Source organism: Dipteris shenzhenensis, chromosome 24 (assembly GCF_047967505.1).
Source record: "Dipteris shenzhenensis isolate YYH24624 ecotype China chromosome 24, Dip_SZ_1.0, whole genome shotgun sequence".
NCBI lineage: Eukaryota > Viridiplantae > Streptophyta > Polypodiopsida > Gleicheniales > Dipteridaceae > Dipteris > Dipteris shenzhenensis.
In genome coordinates this window covers 21,158,452-21,171,196 of record NC_141619.1, presented here as the reverse complement: position 1 = coordinate 21,171,196, position 12,745 = coordinate 21,158,452, and the positions used below count along the sequence as shown (strand labels likewise).

Here is a 12,745-nt window from a genome sequence, read left to right as displayed (position 1 = left end):
GGGAAAGGGACCAAGGACAAAGCAAACCCCTAGGCACAACAGGCCACCTCAGAGGACCCACCAGACACAGGAAGAGGAGTCTGAAGAGGAGGTTGCAAGGGAGGAGAGGTGAAAGAAGTTCAAAGTGGACAAGTGGCCATGGAGCCATGTCCAGAGGCCCGTGCAGGGTCCCCCAAAGATTAAGAGGTGCAAAAAATCAAGCGTGAAGGCACTAAAAGAGATCCACAAGTTCCAAACCACTGTGGAAAATCTCATTCCCCTTGCACCCTTCTAGCGTGTTGTACGTGAAATATCACAGCATTACAAGGATGATGTTCTATTACTGTTCCCACATGTTATGTGATGCTTTCCATCTGGATGCATTTTCTTTGTCACTCAGGTGCATGGCAAGAAATAAGTAAAATTGTGTGGCCGGCTATGAAAATGATATTTGGTGGCCATGATACTTTACATGGGATGAAATAAATTGATACTAAAATTCATGTAGAGTATCTTGCCCATTGGAGAAAAGCACATACAAAATTTACACCTCGATGCACAATTTTGTTGCTCATGCATGACTTCTAGCAACAAGAAAGAAGAAAAAATGCATGTCCAACCATGAAAGTGAGATATGATGGACATGATACTTTTCATGGACCTTAATTCAGGTCATATTAGGACCCATGTAAAGTATTGTGTCCATCAGAGAGATAGACTTATGGTATACACACCTAGATGCATGTTTCAATGTCACTCATACATGATGCATGGTGAGAAATAAGGAAAATTGCATGCCCAACCATGCAATCGAGATTGGATGGGAATGATACTTTGCACTGGTCTCAAAGAGGGGCCTATGAAAAGTAGTGTGCACATCAAAGGCACACACATATGATATACTCACCCACACTCCGATGTTCCAGATGTGTGTTTTTTATCACCCATGCATAACCCATGGCAAGAAATAAAGACAAATGAATGTGCAACAATGCAAAAGAGATCCTATGAGCAACATAATATGCAAGGGCCTTAGAGTAGGTTATATTAGGGCTCATTCAAAGTATCATATCTATTAAAGACATGCACAAATGATATATGCACCCATTTGCATTTTTTTGTGAATCATGCATGACGTATGGCGAGAAATTTTTAAAAAATACATGCCCAACCATGAAAATGAGATGCAATTAGCATGATACTTTTTACAAGCCTTAAATAAAATGAGATTAGGTCCTATGCAAAGTGTTGTGCCCATCAAAGACACACACATACGATATAGGCACCCAGATGTGTGTTTTTTGTCATTCAAGCATGATGCATGGCAAGAAGTAAGAAAAATTGCATGCCCAAATATGCAAATAATACCTAATGGTAATGATACTTTGCCCTAGACATAAACCAATTGATATTACCCACCGATGACATGTGCATACAATATAGACACCCCACTTCGTGTTTTTTGTCACTTATGCATGACTTCTAGCAGGAAAGAAGGAAAAATGCATGTCGAATCACGAAAATGAGATCCAATAGGCACAATACTTTGTATGGCCTTAAAGTAGGTGAAATAAGGGCAGTAAAAATTATCATGCCCATCATCAAAGACATGCACATACAATACCACAATGCATGTTTTTTATCACTCATGCATGACGCATGGCAAGAAATAAGGTAGAATGTGTGCCCAATCATGTAAATGAGATCAAATGGGCACATCACTTTTCACAAGCCTTAAATAGGGTGAGATTAGGGCCCATGCAAAGTGCCATTCCCATCAGCAACATGCACATATGATATATGCACACAAATGCATGATTTTTGTCCTTCAAGCCTGATGCATGGTAAGATATAAGAAAAATTGTGTGCCCAACTTTGCAAATGGACATGATAATTTTCATGGGCCTTAAAGAGGTTTATATTAAGGTCCATGCAAATTATTATTTCCATCAAAGACATTCACATACAATATACACACCCTGATGTGTGTTTTGTTGTCACTAGCAAGAAACAAGGATAAATGCATGTCCAACCATGACAATGAGATCTGATGTGTATGATACTTTACATGTCCTTAAATAAATTGATATTAGGACCTGGTCCAATGCAAAGTATCATATCCATTAGAGATATGCACATACAATGTACATACTAGGATGCATGCTTTTTGTTACTCATGCATGATGCATTGCTAGAAATAAGGAAAAGTGTGTGCCCAACCTGGCAAACGAGATCCGATGGGCATGATAATTTGCATGAGCCTAAAAGTAGGTAATATTAGGGACCATGTAAAGTATTTTGCCTATCAAAATACATGCACGTATGATATACACACGCGGATGCATTTTCTTTATCACTCATGGATGATGCATGGCAAGAAATAAGGAAAAATACATGCCCAACCATGTAAACAGACTTGATTGGCATGATAGTTTTCATGGGCCTCAAATAGGGTGATATAAGTCTTGTACAAAGTAGCATGTCTAGCAAGACATGCACATATAATGTAAGCACTCCGATGCATATTTTTTATCACCCACGCATGACCCATAGCGAGAAATAAGGAGAAATGTGCCCAACCAAGAAAATGAGATCCTATGGGAATGATACTTTGAATGGGCCTCAAAATGGATGAGATTAGAACTTGTGCAAAGTATCATGACCATCAGAGAGACACACATGTGATATATACAACTGAACATGTGGCTCTTGTGTAAAGTATCATGTCCATCAAAGACTTGCAAATATGATATATGCACCTGGATGTTATTTTTTGCCACTCATGTATGACACATGGAGAGAAATAAGGAAAAATGTGTGCCCCACCATACAAATGAGATCCAATAGCCATGATACTTTGCATGGGACTCAAAGAAGATGATATTAGATTGGCATGTGCCCATCAAAGACATGCACATACAATGTACTCACTCGGATGTGTGTTGTTTGTCACTCAAGCAGGAGGTATGGCAAGAAATAAGGAAAATTACATGCCTAGCTATGAAAATGAGATCCTATTGTCTTTGATGGGCACCCGATGGGCACAATACTTTACATGGAACAAAATCTCAGCTACATATAATCTCATTTTGATTTTCAAGGAAAACACTTATATATCACAAGATCAAAGTTACAATGAATGATACATGCATAAGTCTAGTAGAACTTATGAACATTTGATGTCTACCAACCACTTACAAGAATTGCCTGAATTAATAATAATAAAGGTGTCACATATTTATTTGTTGCAGTACCTTTTGGAACATATTTATGTGTTGCACTACCTTTTGGAACAAGTACATCAAAATCACTCACAGTCCATTCTACAACCTCATCATGTCTACTATTGTAAATTTCAGCGCCTACATCTATGGATGGCCATTTTCTGATGATTGGTGGACTCCCAGGATCCTGAAAAAAAATTGTAGATGTGAATATAAGATGATAACTCCTTGGTTTAATGTTTTCCATTATTACCCTAGCTAGGCCTTCATAGGTCATATATATTTTCCAACTCTCAAGCTACGTGATCTTATCTACAATAAAGATTGGTACATACAAATTGAGCCTCAAAATATTTGATCAAAGAAAGCCCTCTCTATATATACATGATCCCCTCTTTAATATAGCAATAAGCTTAGCATTTATCTTTTGATATGTGACTTCGTTTTATCATGTGGCATCACTAGATCATTGCTCCACTATTGTTAAAATCTATAATATTTTTGTTAACCTTCTTGCATCTTTTTATTAAATCCCTACCCTTCCACTCTTTAAAAAATGCTAATATATATATCTTCAACCCAACCTTCTACTCTTCCATATGTTATGCTTTATTGGTTCCCCCCCACCTCCCCACATGTGACCCCCTCCCCCTTCAAGTGTATGCAAATATGGCTTAAGTCACTTATTTTTCACCTATCTATCTATCTATCTATCTATCTATCTATATACATATACACTCATACACACGAATAAGTACACGATACACATACACACAAACATACATATAAGAATACATAACATATACATATACATATGTATATACACATACACGTATACATACACATACACATACATATACACATACACACACATACACGTACACATACACATACATATACATATACACATGCACATGCACACATGGACACACATACACACACATGTATGGATGCATGACGTATGTATGTAAAACTATATCTCATGTATGTATATATGTATGTAAAGAGAGAGAGAGAGAGAGAGAGAGAGAGAGAGAGAGAGAGAGAGCAAGTGATGGAAGTAGAGGCATTGCAAGATTGTCCCAATGTTAAGGCTTCATAGGGTGGGCTGGCCTACCCAACCTCACCCTTTGGAAGATGGTAGCCATGCATATCCCACTTGTGGTGGGAAAAGAAGAAAATTTGTGGCAACCTCACGTTCAATTTGTGCTTTCACTAGACGAAGCACCCTATATGATGTCCATTCCTTCCACTCTAAAACTAAACTAATTATCGTCCCTACTCGTCTTTCCATCCTTCAATAGCCCACCTATTAATTATCGTCCCTACTCGTCTTTCCATCCTTCAATAGCTCACCTATTCACATATATGTACGATTATAGATATCTTTTTCAATAACTGTGTGTGTGTGCATGCGCGCGTGTGCATGCGCATGCATGTGTGTGTGCATGCACATGTGTGTATCTGTCTATACACATATATACATACATATATGTATGTATGTATGTATGTACATACATTCACACACACACACACACACACACACACACATATATATATAGAGAGAGAGCACCTGATAGAAGTAGAGGCGTTGTGCTAGTGCACCGACATCAAGGATCCATGTGGTTGGTTGGCCCACCCACCCTTGCCCTTTAGAGGATGGGTAGCCATGTATGGCCCACTCGGGATGGGGAAGTAATTGCACAAGCTCTTGAGGTTGTGGGTTACTATAGGGGTCGCAAACATGGAAAGGTCTCTCTGCATATTTCGAATTAGTTGGTGCACAGTAGAAGTGATAAGCAGCATAGGGAAAGTGGGCGGTATCGTTACGATATATAGGCTGACCACTGGTAGCTTTGATGTGATAAGGGGGACAAAAGAACTGTTGTGTGGGCTTGCACCAACTACTTGTGATAGGGTTAATGATCATTTCACTATAGCGGGTTACATCAGTGGTAGTGTTACCATCACATGGGCTTCCATTATTCTTCCAACAACCCCCAATATCTAATAAGTAGAATTGATTTGCTGATCCTCCACCTCTCATAATATTCAATGTCAACTTCACTTTGAAATTTGGGGACTCTGGAACCTGCATGCATCACATCATACAAATGATCATCCTTGAATAGTAAAAATACTAGCAACAATTATTCATGCTTTGACCTTAGCATCCATGGCCCAATCCAAAGATTCCGTTAAACAAGCAGGCATCATTACAAATCGTGTCTACAATATATTCAGCTCTATTGGTATTCAATTGAAGAAGCAACAATCGAATTTTCAATAAGCATGTTGAATAAGAGATAAATACCACAAAAGTCACTACATTAAAAGGCATCTGATTGCAAGATTCTAAGACAAATAGAAAGAGTGACTACATCCAATCGAAAGTTTCAAAGATCATTGATGGGAAATAGGAAGAGTAACTACATCCAGAGGAGAAAGAGTTTTGGTAAGCGTAAAGGGCATTGGAAGACCTTAAAATTTGGATGGAAGAATACATTCAACCAAATGGAAATTATATCTCCCTTTGACTAAGGGATGAGGGCAATTCCCTCCTCACCCTGTCACACACCCACACACTTGGCTATTTGGAAGTGACACAACCTATGCTAATAGGCAATAGAGAACTTGCTTACACACACACACACATGTATGTATATCTACATACCCATATATATGTGTGTGTGTGTGTGTGTGTGTATGTAGATATATATATATATGGGTATGTAGATATACATAAGTGTGTGTGTGCATGTGTGTGTGTAAATAAATAAATAAATATATATTTACACACACACACACACACACATGTATATCTACATACCCATATGTGTATGACATAAAGAAATAGAAATAAATAAATATGTATGTATGTCATACCCATATGTGTATGACATACATACATACATACATACCCATATATGTATGACATACATACATATATATATAGAAATAGAAATAAATAAATATGTATGTATGTCATACAAATATGGGTATGTAGATATACATACGTGTGTGTGTAAAAAATAAAAAAATAAAAAAAATAAAAAAATAAAAAAATAAATATATAAAAATAGAAATAAATAAATATGTATGTATGTCATACACATATATGCTTTTGTTTTTATTTATATTTATATATTTATATTTATACATACATACATTCTTACATATAACATATATATACATATACATATATATATACATATACATATATATATATCTATACATATACATATATATATATATATATACATTGTAATTTATTTACTTATTTATGCACTAACTTACAAGATGGCGCTGAGACTTTTGAATTAATTTTGGACAATCATCCCATGCCTATGCCTCAATTCAACTCCTTTCTATTCTAATTTTGCTTATGCGCAAGAAACTAAACTCTCTCTCCTCCTCCTATATCGATATACTCCAAAGCTCCATAAAAGATAAAAGCACCGAAATATGGAGGCGTGTCGAGCACATCACGTGCTCTCTTGTTTTTTATTTTACTTATTTATTTTTCTTTTTTTCACGCTATGCTTTTCTATTCTTGTAATGCTCTTGTATTCTTCTACTCCTCTCTCTCTAGCCATATTTTATACATACATACATACAAGCATATATACAATGGCTCAAGAGAGAGGATACTAGAACAGAAAAGCATAGAATACATATATGCATGCATGCACAAATGTGTGCGCACACGTGTGTGTGTGTGTGTGTGTGCGCACACACACACACATACACTCTGAATTTTTTTAGTGAAAAAACGTACACACACACACGTACATACTTCTTTTTTTGGTGAAAAAACACATGTACACACACACATACATATACACACACACACATGTACATTCTCTCTCTCACACACACATACATATTCACACACACACATGTACATTCTCGCTCTCACATATATATATGTGGTGTGTGTGTATGAATGCGCACACTTTTTTTGTTTTGGGTGAAAATGTATGGATACACACACACACACACATATATATGCATATGCTAATCACGAGAAAGACGTGCAATACCTTCACCATCATCCCTCGAGTCTCGTATGGATAGCCCCCCGACAATCCCTTGGTTGCATCCGCCCTCAGATACAGCATCAGCCATGGATACTTCGCATTCACCCTTAACACGTGATGGAACATCCAGCTTCCTGTAATCGCATCCTTCTCCCAGTTGACAGAGAAATACGACATGTTCGGACGGATCTCTTCCTTCCCCACACCCCCCTCCAGATCATATGTGCCGTAAAAGCTTCCACTCAAGGTAGATGCAGCATTGCACTCCGAGGCGTTCTTGCCAGGAGAGCATGGCGCTTCAATCATTGACCGTTTATGGTAGATCATGGGATGGTTCATGCACCCTTCTCCAAAGCACGGAAATGGGCCCTTTGCTCTGACGGTCTTTGCAGTGAACCGGCGTGCAGTTGCAGGACATAACCCAGAATTGACGTCGAAATTGCCGTTCTTCAACATGATCGTCCAGAAATCCCAGGGACCATGTTCTGATTTTACCTCACAGAGCGAAGCCAAGTACAGCTCTTTCTCTACGGCATAATGGTCTGGGTCTGAAAAATCAGAGAAAGAACCTTGTGGGAACGATTGTCCTGGTCTAAGCGCATTATCGTCAGGTGTGACCAGGTACTGGACATCGCAAGCACCTGGAGACAAACAAATCACAGGATAATTGCAGACCCAAACCATAAGGGTAAGATGAAATTAAGAGCTGCTGATTACGCAGTGACTAGAACTGCCTCCTAAGAAAAAAGTATAAACTGTACACTGATGCTTGCCAAATTGATTAGACATTTTAACAACATTTCACTCGCCCACTGAAACTCGAACACAAGGCAATACATACAGACGCAGCTCATGAGTATCCACATCAGAAGTCACGTTGAAAGATGTAAACTTGACAAGCATAAGAGTCCACTAACAATAGCATGCTCTGCACTCTGCAAGCCACCATATGTTTCAGGATTCTGACGAGCATAAGATTAAACTAGCTTTCATAGGCATGAGGGTGCACTTGAAAGGATCACATGCTCTGCTCTAGAAAGTAAAAACGTTCCATACATATGACAAGCAAAGGTCACAATTTGTTTGGAATTATGGTGAAAAGTCATGTTCAATTTGAACACTGAAAAGTGAGTTTGAAAGTAATTTACCCATTTGTCGGTTTTTGTATACTACTACGGAAAAGAATTGTTGTTACCTCTGTCAGATGTACAATGCAGGTTCGAACAATCAGCTTGTCTTGGGCTTGGCATGCCCGGATTTTCATTGCCCACCTTGTTGCAGAAGTTCCAAGACTCAAGCGCGACCCTCACTCTTGCGTCTCTCATTCCAGGATCACCCAACGCACTATCAAAAGTTTCATTTGCTTCTTTGAGGCAGCAGGGTCGCGCCTCCTTGAAAGAAATCCCCTTCGCCGGGCGGCTAAACGCTAGTAGAGACAGCAACAAGATGCAGCAGCCCCAATGTGCATGTCTGGTCTGCATCCTGGAAGGGAGACCAGCCCTTAGGCCTTGGTTCTCAATAACAATCTCCAGCGAGCTCACTACCACAGCTATGTCTTGTTCGCAGTCTGAAATAGAGGAGCAGGCATACCTTCTAAAGCCACGATAAACGTTAAGAAACGGCAAAGCTCTTTGGCAAAGCGAGGGACAGGATCGCCCAGAATTGACGTAGCCTGCCATTGCGCCAGCAGGGAGGACTACCTGCAGGCATTGGAAAAGCTTATATAAACCGAGGGGAAAAAACTGAATGAATTTATGGAACGTTTCCCCCTTCCACACAGGATCTGATGTACTTGAACAATCCCAGCGCAAGAGACTACACAGAGACAAAGCTGAGTATCCACATCGGAAATCAAGTGAACGATCTTATGCAGCACAAATTTCGACAAAGATTACAGTCTAAACAAGCATATAAGAGGCAAGTGGAAAGGATCACATGCTGTACAAAGCCTAGCAGAAATTCCCCCCTCCCAAGAGAAACTGTAACAAGGTGCAGCTGCAGTACCTCGCTGTACAGAAAGCAGAATGAATAGAAGGTATCACAGTTTTCATGAGACAGATGCGGACACTGACCACGGCTGTACTGATCTAAAGGAACAACAAACGATAATTGAATCGGCAAAACCGAGGCCGAATCTGCCTGGAAGACTGTACAGTGTAAGGAACAGGTTTGCGTTCTCTCAGTGTTTGCTTTCTCTTATATTGTGGTGCTGATGATCATGATCAAGCGTCTGAAGGCGTGCAAGATAGTTTAGAGTGGCTGGATATGTTCGAAAGCATAATCAGTGGCAGCAGATAAAGCAAGATAGAGCAGAGAGAGAGAGAGAGAGAGAGAGAGAGAGAGAATATAGGCTTTTGTTGGATAATCAGTGGCAGCAGATAAAGCAAGATAGAGCAGAGAGAGAGAGAGAGAGAATATAGGCTTTTGTTGGATAAAAGTCAACAAGTTCACATTAAATTGAAGAGAGAGAGAGAGAGAGAGGCCTGCCTTTAAGGTAAATCTATCTTAGCGTAATGGTCTCACTCTCTTTTTGTCCATATGTGGTCTATTATTGACCCGTGAACAATAGTTGGTTGTTCAATTAATTGTCATATGTTGTTTTGTCATGAATATATGTAGGTAGGTCTTTAGTTTTACTGTTGGAATTGTTATAGTTAATGTTGAAGTCTCCTATGACTATTGTATGTGTGTTTTGTTCTAAGGTTGAAAGGATTTTTTGTAGTGAATATAGAATTGTCGAAGTGGATGATGAAGGAGAATTGTATATATTTATGATTGCTAAATTGTCTTTGTTTTTGCTTTTGAAAGTAGTTAGCAAGCATTCACAACCTTTGGAATGTATGTATAATTCTTTTTGCAATTGCATTTCATTTTTGTAACATGTTGCAATGCCTACTCCATCTGTTTTTTGTATGCATGTGAAGTTAGGTAACAATAGTGTGTTGAATTTGTTATGCAATTCTTGAAAACAAATTATCGTGCCACTTAATAGACTTTTGTCATGTAATGTCTTCGAAGTGTTAGTTTAGGGCTCCTGTGTTTAGAGATTCTAATGTATTTTGTTGCTCTTTATGCGTTGTGAAGTGTTTTTGTTGTGCGACCCATTGCCGTTCATTTCACAATCGTTGCATTTCATTGATAACATTTTTATCTACTTTGATATGTTTTTCTTCTATTGGATGCAGGAGGTATAAGTTGCTTGGGTCTCATATACATGAAAGTGTTGTATATACAAGGCCATGTGCTTTGATTGATGAAGGATCAAATGCAAGCGATTCCATTGTCAATCCTTGGGAGCGATGGATTGTTCGAGCAGCGACGAGTTGTATTGGAATTTGTGTACGTGACACATTGTTCAAGTAGTTCTTTCCTATTTGGAATTCATGTGTGATTGTATGTATTGGTGTCCAATTTAATGGGATGTTGTCATTGTAAAGTGAAGAGGAATTGTATCTAGCTTTCTTACCAATGTTGTTCCATTTGCTCCATCGACCAATCCGTCCGAAATGTCCAAATTTCCTGAGTAAATTTCTATGTGGAAGCAATAGGATAATCCAAAGCAGGGTTTCCAACATTGTCTATGTGATGACGTGATGACATCTGCTCTTCATGGGTGTCCTATGCCATATGTGCATGAAAGCATGAGTTTTTGTCATTGAGAATGCCTTGCTTCTAGTGTGTTAGGATTGGATTCATCATGTGTAATAGTCTATGGAAAACTAAGCATTAAATGTTGGCTTGAAGGTTCTGTGCAAAGTGTGATGCCCAAGGTTGGAATGTGGGTAGAGACCTTGGTCTTGGTTTTGTGGGAATCTATGGGAGTGGTAAAAAGGCAAAGGTGACATGGCTAATTTTAAGGAAAGCATGCATGCATGCTACGTAAGGAAGGAAAGGAGGCTTCTTGTTAATGAGCTGGCATGCTATGTGAAAGGGGACAGCTGTGGAAGGAATGAGGGGGCGTAGGAAGGATGGTCGAGAGCTTGAACATGGCCGGGTGAAGGATTACGCAAAAGAAAGAAGGGTTGGGGGGATTGCACTGTAGAAGGGGGGACTCTTCTTGATAGAGCAAGGAGGCTCGTAGTGGAGAGGAGCTTGGAGAGTGGAGAGGCATCGCGACTGCAGGTAGAAGGTGGCATGGTTACTGTGTATAAGGGGGAGCCTCTGACAGTATGGGAGCTGGGGGGTCGCTAAGAGGGCACCATCAGTAGGTGGAAGGAGGACTACAGGGGTGACAGAGAGCTTTGGGAGTGGGATGCAATTCTAGACTGTAGGGTTCTCGAGGGATACCGGGGAGCTCAGTGAAAGGAGGGTCTCTAAGGGGAGACAGAGGCGGGATGAGCAAGAAGGGAGCATGCGAGCTCAGAAGTAGCGTGGAGGTCGTTTGGAGCTTGGAGAGTGGAGAGGCATCGCGACTGCAGGCAGAAGGTGGCGTCGTTACTAGGTAGAAGGGGGAGCCTTTCAGAGTCACTAAGAGGGTGCCATCAGTAGGTGGAAGGAGGACTACAAGGGTGACAGAGAGCTTTGAGAGTGGGACGCAATTATAGAGTGCGGGGCTTTGGGGGGATACCGGGGAGCTTAGTGACAGGAGGGTCTTTGGGAGGAGATGGAGGCGGGATGAGCAAGAAGGGAGCATGCGAGCTCAGAAGTAGCGTGGAGGTCGTTTGTTCCACAAGCTTCAAGACTTGGCTAGGATCTCTACGAAGGAGATGGAGTGTAGGGAGGATGTCGGCTTGCAGGCGGGGGTAGGAAGCTGATCACGGGGGCTGTAGGTTGGTACAAAAGGAGCTCGATGAGCAAGAGGACCAGGGGGCAGAGAGCTCTTAAGGGGCAACGAGAGTCAGAGGTACTGCTGTTTGTGCCGAGGATTTTGTAGGAGGTGAGGCTATGAAGTGACCGGGGAGACAATGAGGGGGTTTGAGAAAGGCGACAAGAGCTTCTTGTGAAGAGAGGATGTGTGCCCCATGTTGAGGAGGAAAGGCTCGTAGTGGAGGGGAGGAGAAACGGAAGGTGGGGGATGTAATGGAGGGTCGCTACTATAGAGAAGGAGAGCTCAGGGGAGTATCTTGGGTGATAGGGAGAGCTACTGAAAGGAGAAAGACGATGGTAGAGATATGAGCAGGAGAGGTTGACTGTTATGTATTAGGGAAGCTTCTTGTTCGCTCTTTCCTACTGCTTTCATAGGAAGAGCTGGGTTTTGTCAGTATGCAGGGTTCCGAGGCTTTTTGTCACCTACAGATATATCGAGGTTGTCAGTTGTAGTATATGTGTAGCTTAGGACCTCAAGTCGTGTTCCGGTGAGAGACGTAGGCTTACATGTGGTAAGCAAACAAAATGCATGCATGTGTAAAAGGAACGTGTATCATCATGGTTGAGGTAATGAAGGCTTTTGCCTTCATTGGGGGTTGCAGGGTTTAGGAGGAGTTTAAGGGTTAGAAGGGGGTTCCAGGGTTTAGAAGGAGGTTCTAAGGTTTAGGAGGTTCCAGGGTTAGGAGTTCCAGGGTT

General features: G+C 40.5%; 1 protein-coding gene across 1 annotated transcript; it reads right to left on the bottom strand.

The window, feature by feature from the left end:
• Positions 1 to 2,932: 2,932 nt before the first annotated feature.
• On the bottom strand, positions 2,933 to 9,436 carry LOC147886353 (uncharacterized). The gene is made up of 6 exons (XM_087395818.1): positions 9,248 to 9,436; positions 8,834 to 8,943; positions 8,439 to 8,725; positions 7,247 to 7,884; positions 4,777 to 5,295; positions 2,933 to 3,390 (listed from the first exon to the last, which is right to left on the bottom strand). Exons 2-6 carry the CDS (start codon positions 8,920 to 8,922, stop codon positions 3,163 to 3,165), a joined length of 1,761 nt encoding a protein of 586 aa, XP_087251944.1. The 5' UTR covers positions 8,923 to 8,943; positions 9,248 to 9,436; the 3' UTR covers positions 2,933 to 3,162.
• Positions 9,437 to 12,745: the final 3,309 nt, after the last annotated feature.